Source organism: Octopus bimaculoides, chromosome 9, assembly GCF_046866305.1.
Source record: "Octopus bimaculoides isolate indiv1 chromosome 9, ASM4686630v1, whole genome shotgun sequence".
Taxonomy (NCBI): domain Eukaryota; kingdom Metazoa; phylum Mollusca; class Cephalopoda; order Octopoda; family Octopodidae; genus Octopus; species Octopus bimaculoides.
This window is the reverse complement of record NC_142936.1, coordinates 30,536,238-30,554,696: the sequence shown is the minus strand read 5'-3', so window position 1 is coordinate 30,554,696 and position 18,459 is coordinate 30,536,238. Positions and strand designations below refer to the sequence as shown.

The 18,459-nt window shown below is 39.9% G+C and overlaps 2 protein-coding genes across 13 annotated transcripts in view; one reads left to right on the top strand and one right to left on the bottom strand.

The window, feature by feature from the left end:
• The window catches only part of LOC106883292 (tRNA endonuclease ANKZF1), a 478,270-nt gene that overhangs the window by 151,819 nt on the left and 307,992 nt on the right, over positions 1-18,459 (top strand). The window lies entirely within an intron of this gene.
• LOC106871349 (polypeptide N-acetylgalactosaminyltransferase 11) overlaps positions 1-18,459 on the bottom strand; it is a 102,176-nt gene that overhangs the window by 30,323 nt on the left and 53,394 nt on the right. For all 8 annotated transcript variants that reach the window (XM_089357307.1, XM_089357309.1, XM_089357308.1 and 5 more), the window contains 2 exons: positions 13,195-13,329; positions 11,792-11,878 (listed from right to left, as the gene is read on the bottom strand). In XM_089357307.1, coding sequence (XP_089213433.1) covers positions 11,792-11,878; positions 13,195-13,329 — 222 coding nt within the window. The remainder of the gene's footprint in view (positions 1-11,791; positions 11,879-13,194; positions 13,330-18,459) is intronic.

The window sequence follows — 18,459 nt, the reverse complement described above, 5'->3', positions numbered from 1 at the left end:
TCTTTTTGCTTGTTGTTTCCTGCATTTTTTTCTTTTTGCTTGCTGCTTTGCTGCCTACCACACAGACATTGGCAAACAAAATGTATCTCTCCTTCACCTTCCCTCTCACAAACATACAATTTCTCTCTCTCTCTTGCCTTCACGCGCGTACGCACAGATTTGACTTCGCCATGTCAACAAACTTCAAAATTCGTAAAAGTTTATCGATTTTTACAGCTATACGCGGGTGCCTCTGAGAGAAAAAATTGGCCAAAATGCACATAAGGTCATTCTGAATCTCCTCCAATTTTAATTGGAGCGACATGCGTGCTAGTTTGTGGACGTGCATAAACTACATTCACGTACACACACACACAAACATCCTCTCTTTTATATATATACAGATTAGGAGGAAAGTGATGAATGCTACAATTGGAGTTTAAATTAAATAGAAGCCATAATAAACCACAAAAAAATCCTAAAGAATGATAAATTAAGTGTATGATAAATCACGTATGTAAGTGGAAAGAAGAAGGGAAATAATCAGTGAATTTGCATTTAGACTGAATGTTTATGTTTGAATCCTCGTAAATAACGTGTAGCAATAAAGTTGCTTATAATGTGAATTGCTAACATGGGTAACTTATAATAGCGTATCAAAGTAATTACAGTAATTAACCTAAGTAAATGGCAATGCATATTATTACATAGTAATAAAAGATTAAATTATGTGAAGAAATAGATTTGCAATAAATACATATTTAAGTGCGTATTTAAATACATATTTAAACTAAATCAGAATTATCCGTCAGAAATAACGTGCATCCTTGTATATGACATAAAGGTATATTAATAAAAGCAGAACTCAATATTAGACAGAATATAAAAGTTAAGTACGAGTAGAAGGAGAATATCTTAAAATATAAGTATAGAATAATTTAAAACTAGATTTGAGAGAGATGTATGAAGGGAAGTAATCATGTATTTTAATTTATTATATTACTTATGAAAACCAGATCGTTAATATATATGTAAATATATACGTAAGCTATATAAGTGATCAAAAAACTTAATCCACTTACGCGTTATATAATTCCTAAAGTATTACTGTTCTTGGAGTAGAACAATCTGTACTAACTTGAGAAGGATAGTGTGTAGGACCAGCTAGTATCGGAAAATAGTTATAATTATTATTATTGATGATATTATTATTATTATTATTATTATTTAGGAGTTGGATATTTGTGATAATAAGACATAATAAAAAGAACCCTATATGTATAGATAATTAGAACAGATTTGTTAGACAAACTAAAAGTAATATTAATGTTAAATTGATATTAAAGTTATGGTGGTGTCTCTACAATGCAGAAGTGCTGCGTTAACATATATGGATACTAAGGTGGGAAATGAACTGAAAATATATAAAGTTATAATTAACTTAAATATATTTGAGTATTAGTATAAGACCAAAGGAAGAAAAAAATAATAAGCAATAATAAAAATTAAAAAATGTGATAAGAATAAAAGCCTTATCTAGCAACAATGATAAGTTAGAGGAATAGTCCAAAGGGGTTAAATGCAAGTAATTAGAAAAATTGTATTACCTAAATTAAATTAAATTTAAAGTAGAGAAAGTGTACATAACATATATGATGTGATGGTTAACTAGTGTGAATGGAGGTAGATACGAACCCAAACACTAATTTTGTCCCTAGTGAGACCTGCCTTATTATGGGTGAACCAGAGTGCTTTATTAAGTATTCTGGGGTTTATTGACTAATAGAAATTAGAAATGTCGAACTGTATGAATTTAGTATTACTTTTATCTTTAATGGAACTAAACCATTCTATTACCTGTGATGAATTAGACCATAATCTTAGTTTTAATTTATCCACTATTGTAGGTATGTATTTATCTAGAATGTTTTTGCTAAGCACACCTATGTCTGGTCTAGAGGGACAAATTAGACGTAGAGTAGGGTTAGTCCAAAAATTTTTTTTGTGGTTCTTAAGAACAAAACGGACCTGTTTAGGGTCCAAAGGTTCTGTTCTATTTTGTAGGTTGAATTTGTTCATAATTTGTTTGGCTTCCAGGCTGGCTTTCCAGAGTACATTTTTATTGGTAATCTTAAAATTCTTTTCTATTTCTTTTTTAAGTAATTCCATGTAGTATTCCTTAAAAATTTTATATAGATTTCCTGTTTTGTCTGACTATACTAACATTCCATTGATTCTATTAATTTCTTTGGTGATGCTGTGGAGGTACCTTAGATGACTGTTCTTTATTGGTGATCAGTGAAATTTAATATTCTTCACTATAGACCAAAGGTCTTCTTCAAACTTATCCAATCTCGGGTTAGACAGAGGGTTGTTTCTAGATTTAAATAGTCTCTTAAAATCCAAATTTTCATCTTTTTTGTTTGGTATCACGTCTTTAATATCATAGAAATAAGTTTTCCATCTCATTCGGTTGATGAAAGAATTTGTCTTGCTTATAAGTTGTTTAATGTAAGTATTCCTTGGTGGAATAGGAATATCTTTAAGAGATGCGTTGATGTTAAACAGTTCCATTTTTGGTTACTATTAAATTAGCAGGCTATATGATAGTCTGTATCAATATATTTATTTATGCATGTATCTATATAAGCTTAGTTGAAAAACTTCGATAAGGTAAATATATTAATAGTTACCAGGGTAGCAAAATTCACAGAGAAACTGGGATATTATACCTAGTTAAGAGGTAGAAATTCCATGTTAAGGTGATGTATTTTGAGTTGATCATCATCATCATCATCATCATCATCATCATTTAACATCTGCTTTCCATGCTAGCATGGGTTGGACGATTTGACTGAGGACTGGCAAGCCAGAAGGCTCCAATCTGATCTGGCAGAGTTTCTACAGTTGGATGCCCTTCCTAACGCCAACCACTCCGAGAGTGTAGTGGATGCTTTTACGTGCCACCGGCACGAGGGCCAGTCACGCGGTACTGGCAACGGCCACGCTCAAAAAGGTGTTTTTTACGTGCCACCTATACGGGAGCCAGTCTAGCAGTACTGACAACGACCTAGCTCGAATGATTTTCTAACATGCCACCAGTACAAGTGCTAGAAGGCAACGCTGGTAACAATTACGCTCTAATGGTGCTATTTACGGGCCAGTAGCACGGAAGCCAGATGGCTGCTCTAGCAATGAACACGCTGGTGACCAGTCATGGAGTATGGTTCAATTAAGATTTCACTTGCCCCAACAAGTCTTAGCAAGCAGAGTTTAGTGTCCAGTGAAGGAGAGGTTGGCATGGGTGCCAGTCACCGGATTCAGTTCGATTTCGATTTCATATTTCAAATTTCAAATTCCAAAATCACTTGCCTCAACAGGTCTTTGCAAGGAGGGTTTTTAGTGTCCAATGAAGTAAAGATACGGATTAGTGAGCTGGCTACACTTCTGGCAGAGATCACAGATTATGCTCACACTTGCCTTGCCAGGTCTTCTCACGTACTGCATATTTCCAAAGGTCCCAGTCACTGGTCATTGCCTCGATGAGGCCTAAAGTTTGAAGATCGTGCTTCACCACCTCATCCCAGGTCTTCCTGGGTCTACCTCTTCTACAGGTTCCCTCAACTGCTAGGGTGTGGCACTTTTTCACACAGCTATCCTCATCCATTCTTGCCACGTCCATACCAGTGCAATCGTCTTTCTTGCACACTACAACTAATGCTTCTTAGGCCTAACTTTTCTCTCAAGGTACTTACACTCTGTCGAGTATGCACACTTATATTACACATCCATCGGAGCAAACTGGCTTTGTTTTTTGCAAGTTTACGCATGTCCTCAGCAGTCACGGCCCATGTTTCACTGCCATGTAGCATGGCTGTTCGTACACATGCGTCATACAGTCTGCCTTTTACTCTGAGTGAGAGGCCCTTTGTCACCAGCAGAGGTAAGAGCTCTCTAAACTTTGCCCAGGCTCTTCTTATACTAGCAGCTACACTTTCAGCGCACCCTCCCCCGCTACAAACTTGGTCACCTAGGTAGTGGAAGCTATTAACTACTTCTAGTGTTTCACCCTGGAGTGTGGTAAAGGTTGTTTTCTGCACATTCTCAGTGTTTATTGCTCCTGAGCATCTGCCACATACAAAAACTATCTTGCTAGTTAGCAATCCTTTGATATTGCTGCACTTCTTATGTGTCCATAGCTTACATTGGGTACATCTTATAGAGTTTCTACCTATGCCTTTTCTACAGATCGAGCAGGGTCATCTACTTGAAGGGGTTTGTGTGTTGTCTACCTTCCTACTTATTAGGACTTTGGTTTTAGCCAGGTTGACTCTAAGTCTCTTGAATTCTAGTCCTTGCTTCCACACCTGAAACTTCTCCTCTAGTTCTGATAGTGACTCAGCAATTACGGCAAGGTCATCAGCATAGAGGAGCTCCCAGGGGCATCCCGTCTTGAATTCCTATGTTATTGCCTGCAGGACTATGATAAATAGGAGGGGGCTGATGACTGAACATTGGTAGACCCCTATCTCTACCTGGAATTCTTCACTGTACTCGTTGCCAACCCTCACCTTACTGACAGCGTCCCTGTACATGGCTTGCACAGCTCTCACTAAGCACTCATCTATCCCAAGTTTCCTCATTGACCACCAGGTAAGGGATCAGGGGACCCTGTCAAAGGCTTTCTCCATGTCAATGAAAGCCAGGTACAGAGATTTATCTTTGGCTAGGTATTTCTCCTGCAGCTGTCTTACCAGAAATATAGTATCAGTAGTGCTTTTTCCTGGAACAAACTGCATCTCATCTAAACTGACTCTCTCCCTAATTCGTTGGGCTATGACCTTCTCCATGACCTTCATTACCTGCTCAAATGGAGCAAAATGCATATAATAAAAAAGTTCCTTTAATTCTGACACATGTTTCGAAAATTCCATGTACTCTATTCCAAAGGAATAAAAGATGTTTTTATAAATGTAATTTTCTCTTCAGGGAATCATTCTTTGAATGCAAGAACTTTACTGAATGTGAAGATTACGTATTTGGAAGAACGCTACGTAGCTAAGTTTTTAAAAACCGTTAGATGTTAGAACGCTAGGATACAGGATGTAGTATTAGGAGGAAAGTGATGAATGCTACAATTGGAGTTTAAATTAAATAGAAGCCATAATAAACCACAAAAAAAATTCCTAAAGAATGATAAATTAAGTGTATGATAAATGACGTATGTAAGTGGAAAGGAAAAGGGAAATAATCAGTGAATTTGCATTTAGACTGAATGTTTACGTGTAGCAATAACGTTGCTTATAATGTGAATTGCTAATACATATATATATATATATATATATATAAAATAGAAATAATACATTTCTAAATCTCTCAGAGATTTATGCAGTAGTGATACGATAAAGTAGTTGTATGCTGTCAACTTAGTGTAACACTCACATGAAGGGAATAATGCTGCTGCTGTTTGGCCCTGTGAGGCTGCACCGCATCCTGTCGGCCTTGACATGTTTCTTGTGTCCTTGTGTTTACAAGGGGTGACGGGTGCCTCCACCCAGCTAGGCCTGCATCCAGAGATATGTCTCTGAGTCTTTGCTCGTCGTCGGTCTGGAGTGGCATGACTTGCTGGTTGGAGAAGCCTGTCGGGTTCTTGTGAACATGTGGTAATTCTCGTGAAATGCATTCACTGATTTCAGGAGTAGAAATAGTACATTTCTGGATCTCTCAGAGAGATTTATGCAGTAGTGATACAATAAAGTAGTTGTATGCTGTCAACTTAATGTGACAGTCCCATGAAGGGAATAATACTACTGCTATTTAGCCCTAGGAAGCTGCACTGCTTCCTGTCGGCCTTGACACATTTCCTGTGTCCTTACAAGAGAGACAAGCCCCTCCACCCAGCTAAGCCTGCATCCAGAGACTGCATAAATCTCTCCGAGAGATTTGGAAATGTATTGTTTCTGTTTTTGAAGTAAGTGAATATATTTCACTAGAATTGTTGTATGTTTGCAGGAGCTTGATAAGCGTCTCCAGCTGGCAGGTCGTGCTGCTCCAGACTGGTGATGAGCGGGGACTCAGAAGCATGTCTCTGGATGCGGGCTTGGCTGGGAGGGGGGCTTGTCTTCCCCTCATAAATGTGAGGACGCGGGAAGTGTGTCAGGGCCGACAGGAGGTGGTGCAGCTTCCTAGGGCTGGATAGCAGTGGTATTGTTCCCTTCATGGGACTGTCACATTGAGTTGACAGCATACAACTACTTTATATATATATATCATCATCATCATCATCATCATTTAACATCCGCTTTCCATGCTAGCATAGGTTGGACGACTTGAATGAGGACTGGTGAAACCGGATGGCAACACCAGACTCCAATCTGATTTGGCAGAGTTTCTACAGCTGGATGCCCTTCCTAACGCCAACCATTCAGAGAGTGTAGTGGGTGCTTTTACGTGTCACCCGCATGAAGGCCAGTCAGGCGGTACTGGCAACGGCCATGCTCAAAATAGTGTATTTTATGTGCCACCCGCACAAGAGCCAGTCCAGAGACACTGGCAACGATCTCGCTCGAAAATCCTACGAAGGCCAGTCAGGCGGTACTGGCAACGGCCACGCTCAAAATGGTGTATTTTATGTGCCACCCGCACAAGAGCCAGTCCAGGGGCACTGGCAACAATCTCGCTCGAAAATCCTTACACATGTCACGGGCACAAGTGCCAGAAAGGCGACGCTGGGCACAGGTGCTATTCCGATTTCGCTTTCGCTTGCCCCAATAAGTCTTCGCAAGCTGAGTTTCGTGTCCAATGAAGGAGACGACGTTGGCATGGGTGCCAGTTGTAGAATTTAATTCGATTTCACTTGCCTCAACAAGTCTTCACAAGTGGAGTTTAGTGTCCAATGTAGGAAAGGTACGCATAAGTGGGCTGGCTACACCCCTGGCAGAGGCCTTGGATTTAGGTCTCACTTGGCTTGCCGGGTCTTCTCACGCACAGCACATTTCCAAAGGTCTCGGTCAGTAGTCATTGCCTCAGTGAGGCCCAATGTTCGAAGGTCTTGCCTCACCACCTCAGCCTAGGTCTTCCTGGGCCTACCTCTTTCACGGGTTCCCTCAACTGTTAGGGTGTGGCACTTTTTCACGCAGCTATCCTCGTCCATTCTCACCACATGTCTGTACCAGCGCAATCGTCTCTCTTGCACACCACAACTGATGCTTCTTATGTTCAGCTTTTCTCTCAAGATACTTACACTCTGTCGGGTATGCACACTGACATTACACATCCAGTGGAGCATATTGGCTTCATTCCTTGCGAATGGGCTGTGACTGCTGAGGACATGTCCTCAGCAGTCACAGCCCATGTTTCACTGCCATGTAGCATGGCTGTTCGTACACATGTGTCATACAGTCTGCCTTTTACTCTGAGTGAGAGTCCCTTTGTCACCAGCAGAGGTAAGAGCTCTCTGAACTTTTCCCAGGCTATTCTTATTCTAGCAGCTACACTTTCAGCGCACCCACTCCCACTACTAACTTGGTCACCCAGATAGTGGAAGCTATCAACTACATATAGTTTTTCTCCCTGGAATGAGACAGAAGTTGTTTCCTGTTTGTTTACAGTGTTTATTGCACCTGAACATCTGCCACATACAAAAACTAACTTCCTAGTTAACCTGCCTTTGATGTGTCCATAGCTTGCACTGGATACATCTTATAGAGTTACTACCTACACCTTTTCTACATACTGAGCAGGGCCATCTACCTGAAGGGGTTTGTGTTTTATCTACCTTCCTGCTTATTAGGATTTTGGTTTTAGCTAGGTTGACTCTAAGGCCCTTCGATTCTAGTCCTTGCTTCCACACCTGAAACTTCTCTAGTTCTGATAGTGACTCCGCAATTAGTGCAAGGTCATCAGCATAGAGGAGCTCCCAGGGGCAACCTGTCTTGAATTCTTCTGTGATCGCCTGGAGGACTATGATAAATAGGAGGGGGCTGAGGACGGAACCTTGGTGGACCCCTACCTCTACCCGGAATTCATTACTGTATTCATTTCCAACCCTCACCTTACTGACATCATCTCTGTACATGGCTCGCACAGCTCTCACTAACCATTCTTCTATCCCAAGTTTCCTCATTGACCACCAGATAAGGGATCGGGGGATCCTGTCAAAAGCTTTCTCCATGTCAACGAAAGCCAGGTAGGTATTTCTCCTGCAGCTGTCTTACTAGAAATATGGCATCAGTGGTGCTTTTACCTGGCACGAACCCAAACTGCATCTCATCTAAATTGATTCGCTCCCTAATTAGTTGGGCTATGACCCTCTCCATAACAGCTTGATGCCTCTGTAATTATTTGTATCTAAAGCGTCACCTTTACCTTTGTAGCAGTTGACTATGGTGCTGCTACACCAGTCATTGGGTATGACTTCTTTGTGTATCACCTGGTTCGTAATACGGGTGACTAGGCTATAGCCAACACTGCCAGATATTTTGAGCATTTCTGCAGTGATTCCTGATGGGCCAGGGACTTTCCCTGTCTTCATACTCTTAATTGCTTTATCTACCATGGTACTGTCAACTCGGTTAGCTGGTCCCTCAGTTGGGTCGACATACAGCAGACTCTCTTTCTCCCATTCATTCTCTTTATTAAGCAATCTATCTTTCTTTGCAGCCTCATTTAGTGCAAGCGTACAATCCATGCGAACACATTTCTCTCCTACGACATCACTATTCTCTCTCCTACACTGTTTTGCAACACGAAATACCTCAAGTCTTTGGTCCTCACGGCGCAGAACATTGGCAAATCTTTTCTTATCTGCTTCCCCTCTGGCTAAATAAACCTGTCACCTAGCTTCCCTTCTGGAAGATTGGTACAATTGCTTGCTACCACCGTTCTTCCAGTCCTTCCAAGCCTGTTTCTTTTGTCTAATAGCCCTGTCTACCTCCTTGTTCCACCACCACGTTACTCTGGGTCGAGAGGGGACTTTACACCAACCACATATCTGGTCGGTGTCTCTCAACAGGTTGTCCCCCAGAAATTTCCAAGTCTCTGTCCATTTGCAGGGTCTTTAAGTTTCCACACCCTTCTCCAAGCCGGTCTACTTCTGGGCACCCATTTTGCCTTGATCCCGAAGTCGCTAACTACTAATCTGTTGTGGGGTACATTCTTCGCCAGGGAAGGTTTTGGCATTTATAAGCCGCCCTCTTTCCCTATTTCTGGCGAGGATGTAGTCGATTTGGCTAGAGTGTCTGCTGGATCGGTAGGTGACTAGGTGACAGGCAGGTTTCCTGAAGTTGGTATTGCAGACCATAAGATCGGTTGCATCACAGAACTCTAGCACTTTGGTTCCCTCCTCGTTCCATGTATGCCATGGAAGCCTCCAGCACAACATCCGACATGACCATTGAAGTCTCCAGCTACGAAGAGAAGGTCCCTGTCACTCGTTGACGAGGTAGTTTGCAAGAGGGTGTCATAGAATTGGTCTTTCAGCCCATCCGGGAGCCCCAGTTGAGGGGCATAGGCTGAGATGACAGTAGCTAATCTATGATGAAGCACTAGTCTAGTCTTAAGTACTCTGTCACATACTCTAACTACCTCGATTACCTTATCAACCCATTTCTCTGCTAGAAGTATTCCTACGCCCCCGACCCAGTCAGTGTTCCCTGCCCAGAAGATCTTGTACCTGTGTTCTTTGCCTGTGAGGAATCTCGCAGAACCTCCTCTCCATCTTACTTCCTGGATGCAGCACAGATCTACGCATCTCCGTTCAAGCATCTCAACAATTTCACCAGACCTACCTTTCAGCGTGCCGACGTTGAGAGTGCCAATCCTAACAGTATGGGTGTTGGGGGTGTGGGCCTGTGGCCTGGGAAGGGGAAAAGCAGTGTCGTGTACCTGAAAAGAAAGCTTGCAATTGGCAGAATTCATAAGCAAAACAGTACCTACAACCTGCAAACATTACACAAACTTTATGCGCTACCCAAAGGTAGAGGAGGGGGTGGTGTGAGGCCACTAGATGGGTTCTGGAAGGCAGCCGAGGATGACAAAGGAATGAACTTCCGGTGGAGGGGGTGGGAAGGCGGGTGTACCACCAGCCAGGAGAGAGACTTCTTAATCGTAGGTTCTAAATATTTGAGAGACAACAACGCTTAAATCGTAATTTTAAAGGAGCGATGAAACCTAAATAAATAGAATAAATAAATAGCATGAATTTAGGAAGCCTTTGTACAAAGGAAAGATGGCTAAGCTTAGATCGTAATTTTAAAGGAAGGAGCGATAAAATTTTGAATAAAGTAAGGAAAATGAATAAGTATGAATTTAAGACAAAAACTGAGTTCAATTGAATTTCATGGAGAGAAACAGATAGATAATGAAGAACAGACGGGGGGGAGGGGGGGGGGGAGACGCAAAAAAGTTTGAGAAAATGTTGAAGGAGTAGAAAAAAATAAAATCTATCTTAGCTGTAACATATCTTGGAGAAACCTCATCGTAGTTATGTCAGTAGAAATAGATTGTGAAACAATTTAGAAGGGACATATATATTCTTTTAATTTTTCAGTCATTTGACTGCGGCCATGCTGAAGCACTGCCTTTAGTTGAGCAAATCCACCCCAGGAATTATTTTTTGTATGTATTCTATCGGCCTCTTTTGCCAAACCACACCACCATTGGTTGTCAAGCGATGTTGTGGGGACAAACACAGACACACAAACATACACACACATATATGTATATATACGACGGGCTTCTTTCAGTTTCCGTCTACCAAATCCATTCACAAAGCTTTGGTTGGCCCGAGGCTATAGTAGAAGACACTTGCCCAAGGATATATTATATATATATATATATATATATATATATATATATATGTATATACGTGAACAAAACATTCAAGCGAGGTCATTGCCAGTGCTGCTGGACTGACTCCTGTGCAGGTGGCATGTAAAAAACACCATTTGAGCGTGGCCGTTGCCAGTACCCCCAGACTAGCCCTCGTGCCGGTGGCACATAAAAGCACCCACTACACTCTCAGAGTGGTTGGCGTTAGGAAGGGCATCTAGCTGTAGAAACTCTACAAGATCAGATTGGAGCCTGGTGCAGCCATCTGGTTCGCCAGTCCTCAGTCAAATTGTCCAACCCATACTAGCATGGAAAGTGGACGTTAAACAATGATGATGATGATGATGATGAACAACAACATAGAAATATACCTTAGGAATGAGAACCCAGGTTCGAAATTTCCCCAAGACAGCTGATGAAGGCTGGAGGGTATATCAGCCGAAACATTGTGTTAACAACAAACAAGATGAGGACAAATATCTGTCAAATGTAAATAATGTACAATCGTAATGGGATAAGTATTAACATCATATAAGGCATCTTTCAAGATGACTCGCTCTCCCCATCATTTACCAAGGGGGAGGGGCGCTGCTAAGAACTGTCAAAGAGTTTAGCAATGGCATTAGTATGGATTTAAATACTAAGTTTTATTAAATCAAATCAACCAAAATCGGAGTTTTGTTAAATTAACCCTACTAATTTACCAAAATATGCTAATGACAGAAATAACTTTTGTTCTCATTTAAATATTTGTTTTCTTATGCTGCAAAGGTTTTTTTCTTTTTTAATGGCTTGGTGAGAAAAAAGGCAGAACCTTTGACTTTTGTTAGAACTTTTAAGACTGGTGGGAGGAAGTGAGGAAATTATCTTTAGATCAGTGACGTAGACTGAATGTTTGCAACAGAAAGCATACAGCTAAAGGGACACAGGACCAGGCAATGAATCAAGAGAAATTCGTCATTTATTCAATACAACCACATACCTTATCAACAACTTTTGGTTTCAGAGGTCTTGCATGGACTGGTGGATTTAAAAGAACGGGTGATCTTTTACCAGAATTTGGCAGGATCTATTTGAAAAATGACAAATAGGATAAATATATAAATACCTCAATCAAATAGTAACTTAGAGTAAGAAACAACTGTAACTCAGTATATAATAATATATTCAAATAAAGTTGATGTTTATCCCAAGTTAAGCCTGATCAAAAGTATTCAACTATGACCATCTTGTCTCTTTTTTTTTTTTTTTTTCAGAAATAGTATATCCTTTTTGAGATAGTACAAGGCTTTAGAGAAATTTAGCTGCTATTTCTATCAGGCGAAGTAACTACATAGAGGATCCTTTACTAATTTCTTTCAAATAATATTATTATTGTTTCACCTAAAGTTAGCCCTGATCAAGCAAACCTATAATTAGAAATTTCAGCCTTGACCAAATTGCATTTTGTTTTAGAGATTGTAGGCTGTAAAATGCAATAAAAATCTTGAAAGTCATTATATATACTTTGAATCAGTTCTTATTTGATGTTAATGCTCTCCTAGTTGAGTTGGAGGACTACATCTTGCTTGTATGTTTCAATTTTGGTTTCTATAGCTGAATGCCTTCTGTAAACATTGTGTAGAGAGCAGTGGATGAATTTTATAGTGGTGCCAATAGTAGAAGTTGTCATACCCTTGGCAACACTAAATACCCACTTGACCCTGTGATAACTGTTCAATTTAGTGAGAGGAAGAGAGAATGAAGAGAGGAAAAAGTGATAATGGACCAGGTTGAGTGGGTGAGTAGAGTGAGCACCTGATGGGAAAAAACAGAATATTTGGGATGTGATGGTGAGAGCAACATGCTTGCCATTCTGAGAAAGATGAAATGATGCATGGTAATAGAAAAGAGTGATACATCATAACAATAGAGAATGATGGATGTCAACAACAAATGGTTTGAGAGTGGGGTGATGGCTTGTAGTACAGAAAGGGTGATAGTGGGAGTATATCAGATACAACAAACTCGATGCTATCTCATTATTTAGGCATCCTATAGGAAAGACAGAATGTATTGAATGATGGTTAAGCACAGAAAGGTCCAATATTATCCTTTGGTGCAGTGAATAGAAGAAAGTGTGCTTGCCAAACAGATCTAATACCTGTGTAACTGGGGAAGTTACACAGGTGGTATAGTAAAAGAATAAACCAAACTGACTAATACCACCTGTGTAACTACCCCAGCATAGTAAAAGAATAAATCAAACTGACTACCTTTTTGCCTACCCCAGATAAGACTATTACTAACTATTAGCAGATAATGTATCATACTATGAATTACTATTAAATAACAGTTATTGTGTTGGCATAAGAATTCAGTGCTAAAAGGTACAAAAACACTTACCTGTTCTGGATAGACATTTTCTAAATACCATTTGAAGGAATGGCACTCTAAAAATTTTCTCAGAGATAGTCTTTCAGAAATGTCTCCATAGTTTACATTGTTGCGGGCTCCAGGATTAGTCTTGAAGAAGAATTTCTTTTGGAAATATTATAATAAAAACATTAATAACAAGAATAACACTAATTGAAGCTTTCCAAATATTTAACTTTATCCTTTGTGTTTCACTTTCATGATATTTCAATTGCTTTTATCTCTAACCATTGTCAAGTTCCCATTTCTAAATATGTACAGGGTGGGCCAGAATTCCTGACTCACTTATTAGTTATATTTTTTAATTTGCTAATTTTATTGTTATTGTAATATTTTATTTCTTAATCTGTTTAACAGGTTTTTAAAATATTTTACAGAATTTGATTAACCCCATGGCACATCCTTTGCTAAGCTTGGAGTAATGTGTTCAATGTGTGAGATTATATGCTAAAACGGACATCACTGAAGTCTGCAGAGTAATGGAAGCAACTTATAGGGCACTGGCATTTACGAGAAAGACTGTTGCTAGGATTAATAAGTTATTTGGATGAAACAGGTAGTATTGTGGACCCAAAAAGACCAGGATGACCAAGATCTGTTCGAACAAATGAAAATAAAGAGAACCCAGTTAGACAATTCTTCACAAAAATCCAAGTCATCAAGATGTTTATCAGATCTTCTGAATATTTCAAGGACTTCTTTAAGATGTTTGCTCCATGATATGAAACTGTATCCTTATATCCTTTGTTTGATTCATGGATTAATGGAAGATGATCCAGATCATCGTTTGCAGTTTGCAGAAGAATGGCTGGACAAGTTGAATGATGACCCAACATTGGAAGAACATGCCTGGACTGATGAGTCAAAATTTTATGTTTCAGGGAGTGTTGTTCAGCATAACTGTGTGTACTGGAGACAAGAAAATCTTCAAATTATAACTGAGTATGACCACAAGAGTTCTAGCATTTTGGTGTGGGCAGGTGTGAGTTACAACGGACTCATGGAGCCATTCTTTATAGCGTAAATGGGGTCACATATCTGAAACTTTTACAAAACCAAGTTCTCCCTAAGTTAAAGGAACAAAAAAACTTTGTAGAATTATGGTGGCAGCAGGATGGTGCTCCCCCACATCATTCACTGGCTGAACAAAATTGATTGTTGGATTGGAAGGTGAGGGCCTGTGGAGTGGCTGCTTCGCTCACCTGATTTAACACCACCAGTCTTTTCTTGTGGGGTTATCTGAAAGACCGTGTCTATTGTCAGAAGATTAACAGTCTTGAACATCTTAAACAAGTTATTATCCAAGAATGTAAAACAATCCTGGTAGACATGTGTTGTAAAGCATGTCAAAATGTTTCAATATAGATATAAGCCTGTCTTGCAGCAGAAGCCCAGTTGACCATGAAATGGAAAACTGATTTAACTAAACAGTGCATTCATTAACTTTGTACATTTGTGTGCTTACATGCATATTAATAAATATAACTAACAAGTGAGTCATGAATTCTGATCCACCTTGTACATTGTCTTAGGCCTCATCTGAAGGTTCTTGGTTTAAATTCAGCCCAAACATTATGCTTATTCAGGAATAAGATGTATGACAACACACAAAATTGAAGCAATGAAATTTTTGTAAAAACACACACACACAAGATGAAATCAACAGTCGGGCATATTTTACTAACTTCTCTCAAAAGTTTAAACTAAAAATAATAGTTTCTAATTTAGGTACTAGGCCAGTCATTCTGAAATGACGGAGTTAGTCGATACCATCAACTCTAGTACTCAATTGGTTGGTTCTTTACTTTTCCCACATTTGGAAGGAAGGTAGGTAAAATTGTTTGAAATCTATCGGAGAAAACTGTTTGAGGAATTAGCTGGGCAATTACACCTAACATTGGTACTTAATGCTGACAAAAGCAAGGTCTTTTGGGGTCGAAATCTGGGATCAACCTGTTGAACATAATGATAATGCAGAGTGGTTGAATGAAATCCAAGATAGGTTAAGAAATATATACAAGATCAAGACAACATAAAAATAAATACAGAATGAGTAAAATACCAAATTAGACAAGCCCAGAGCCATGTGATGTCCAAGAATAGTGGATGAAAAAGGTGAATGGACTCCATGAATGGATAGCAGAACAGTTGGATAAGTGCTTGCAGGAAGGCTCAGTGCCCAGCTGAATGACAAAGGGAAATGCATTGGTATGTGTCAAGGACCTTCAAAAGGATAACATTGTATCTAACTTTTGACTAATAGTGTATCTTCCACTAATGTGGAAACTACTGTCAGGTGTTTTGGCCAGTAAATTATATTGATACTTTAAAAAAAAATGGGCTGCTATTGACTGAACAGAAAGATTGTCAAAAGAAGAGCTGGGGAACGAAAGATCAGCTAATTGACAAGCTAATCAGCAGAGAAGAATACAAATTTGAGATGGCATAGATTGATTATCATAAAGCATATGATATTATGGGCACACTCTTGAATAACAAGAAGTATGGAAATGTATGGAATAGCAGAAAACAGGGAAAACTTTATATGGAACAGTATGAAATGTTGCCGAACTGAAATGACTGCAGGGAATCAGATGTTTGGATAAGTGAAAATGAAGAGAGGAATCTTCCAGGGCGACAATGTATCCCCACTCATCTTTGTGCTGGGGAAGTGGTAAAAGAAAAACTAATCACCTGCTGTTTATGGATGATTTGAAGTTGTTCACAAATTGTGAGGCAGAATTGGACAGTCTAGTCCATTCTGTGCAGATTTTCTCAAATGATATCAAGATGGAGTTTGGACTTTTAAAATGTGCTGTGATGGTGATGAGATGTAGAAAGTTTGTCTGAAAAGAAGATATATGTATGCTAAGTGGTGAAATGATGAAGGCAATTGAGCCTGAATCTGGATATAAATACCTGGGAATACTTGAGGCAGATGGAATTAAGCATGAGAACATGAAATAAAAAAAACGAAGAAAGAGCATCTGTGGTGATTGAAAAAGACATTGGATTCAAAGTTGAATGTCAGAAACATAATTTCAGCAATAAACTTGCTTGCAGTTGCAGTGGTTTGGTACGGAGTTGGAATTCTGAAGTGGACATAAGATGAGCTAAAGGAATTGGATAGGAAGACAAGAAAGCCCCACATGCAGACATTGACTACCTGTATGTGAAGACAGCAAATGAAGGAAGGGGACTGATAAGTATGAAAGACTGTGTGCATATTGAACATGAGAACTTGCTGAGATATCTAACTCAAAGTGAGGAAACTTTGTTAGTAACAGTTTGAGATGAAGTCATATTGAAAGCAGGTAAAAACTATGCAACAAGGGACTACACAATCAATTCCATGTAGCTACAACTGAAGTTGCTGGAGAACATAGGTGGGATTAGTTAAAGAAAGGAATACTTAAAAATGAGAGTGTGTGACCACTATACTTGCAGTACAAGACAAAATTCTGGCCACAAATTGGAGGGTCAACCTTAGAAATGAGCCAGTATTTCTACTGTGCTGAATTTGTAATAGTTTTGATGAAATCATTGTCCACACTGTGACTGAATGCCCTTGACCTGCCCCACACAATTATAAATTGTGATGACATGATGAGCTAGCAAAAGTGCTGTATTGGAAACCATGTGAAAAGTAGGGGTTAGAAAGAGGCAAGACGTGGTATGAACACAAACCACAGCAAGTAGCTGAGTTTGAGACCTGAGGGAGATCCCAGTCCAAGTGCTTGAGCACAACAAGCTGGACCTAGTGGTGGTGAACAAGGTGAACTACATGTGCATTATAAGTGATGTTGCTTACCCCATTTGGCCCACAAATAGTTAAGGAAGGCAAAATAATAGACATACAATTCTCTTAAATGTGAGATAGCTCAAATGTGGAAAATGAAAAAGGTGAAGATAGTGTCAATTATTGTTGGGACCTTGGGGACAGTATCAGAAGGTGTTGAGGAAATGGGAATAGAGTGTCTGGTAGAGCTGTTGCAAAAAGTTTGCTTCCTTGGCACAGTCAGAATCATCAGAAAAGTATTAGATAGTTGAAAAGTACAGATAGCAAAGTATTGTAGGCTGCAGGTAGCTAGCCCACTACTAATGCAAGACTCCAGGAGTTCCAACAAAACCTGAATTAAAATAATGATAATAATAATAACAACACTCCATGACCACAATATTGATTTGTTTGTTCCATCTACGCCATGTGTGCTGGTTCCTTGCTGGATAATGACAGGCTGGAGTCGGACCAGTACCTCTGAGCCTGCTAGGTGTAACACTATCACCAACAAGGGCTTCAGTTTCATTACCACCAGTATTCACAATATTGTGTTTTTTCACTGCCACTGATATGACGTAGCGATTATCAGGTTGCGCAGTTACCAGTGTTTTTATTGTGACACCATCACTAGATGTGTCATCAATCAGAGTATCGGGAGATTCCAACCGCTTCCTTTCATTATTATCATCATGACCAATATTATTATTTTAATTTTTTGACTACTATTTGTCATTGTTAATATTTCCTCTGATCCAATATGAGTTTTGACTAAATTATTATTATTATCATTATTACCACCATAACCATTATTACCATCATTATCATTATTTCCGGTGAAAAACTAGAGGTAGTCGATAGCTTCCGCTATCTGGGCGACCAAGTTAGTAGTGGGGGTGGGTGCGCTGAAAGTGTAGCTGCTAGAATAAGAATAGCCTGGGCAAAGTTTAGAGAGCTCTTACCCCTGCTGGCGACAAAGGGACTCTCACTCAGAGTAAAAGGCAGACTGTATGACGCATGCGTACGAACAACCATGCTACATGGCAGTGAAACATGGGCTGTAACTGCTGAGGACATACGTAAGCTCGCAAGGAATGAAGCCAGTATGCTCCGTTGGATGTGTAATGTCAATGTGAATACCCGTCAGAGTGTAAGTATCTTGAGAGAAAAGCTGAACATTAGAAGCATCAGTTGTGGCGTGCAAGAGAGACGATTGCGCTGGTATGGACATGTGGTGAGAATGGAGGAGGATAGCTGCGTGAAAAAGTGCCACACCCTAACAGTTGAGGGAACCCGTGGAAGAGGTAGGCCCAGGAAGACCTGGGCTGAGGTGGTGAGGCAAGACCTTCGTACATTGGGCCTCACCGAGGCGATGACTACGGACCGAGACCTTTGGAAATGGGCTGTGCGTGAGAAGACCCGGCAAGCCAAGTAAGATCGTTGCCAGTGCCCCTGGA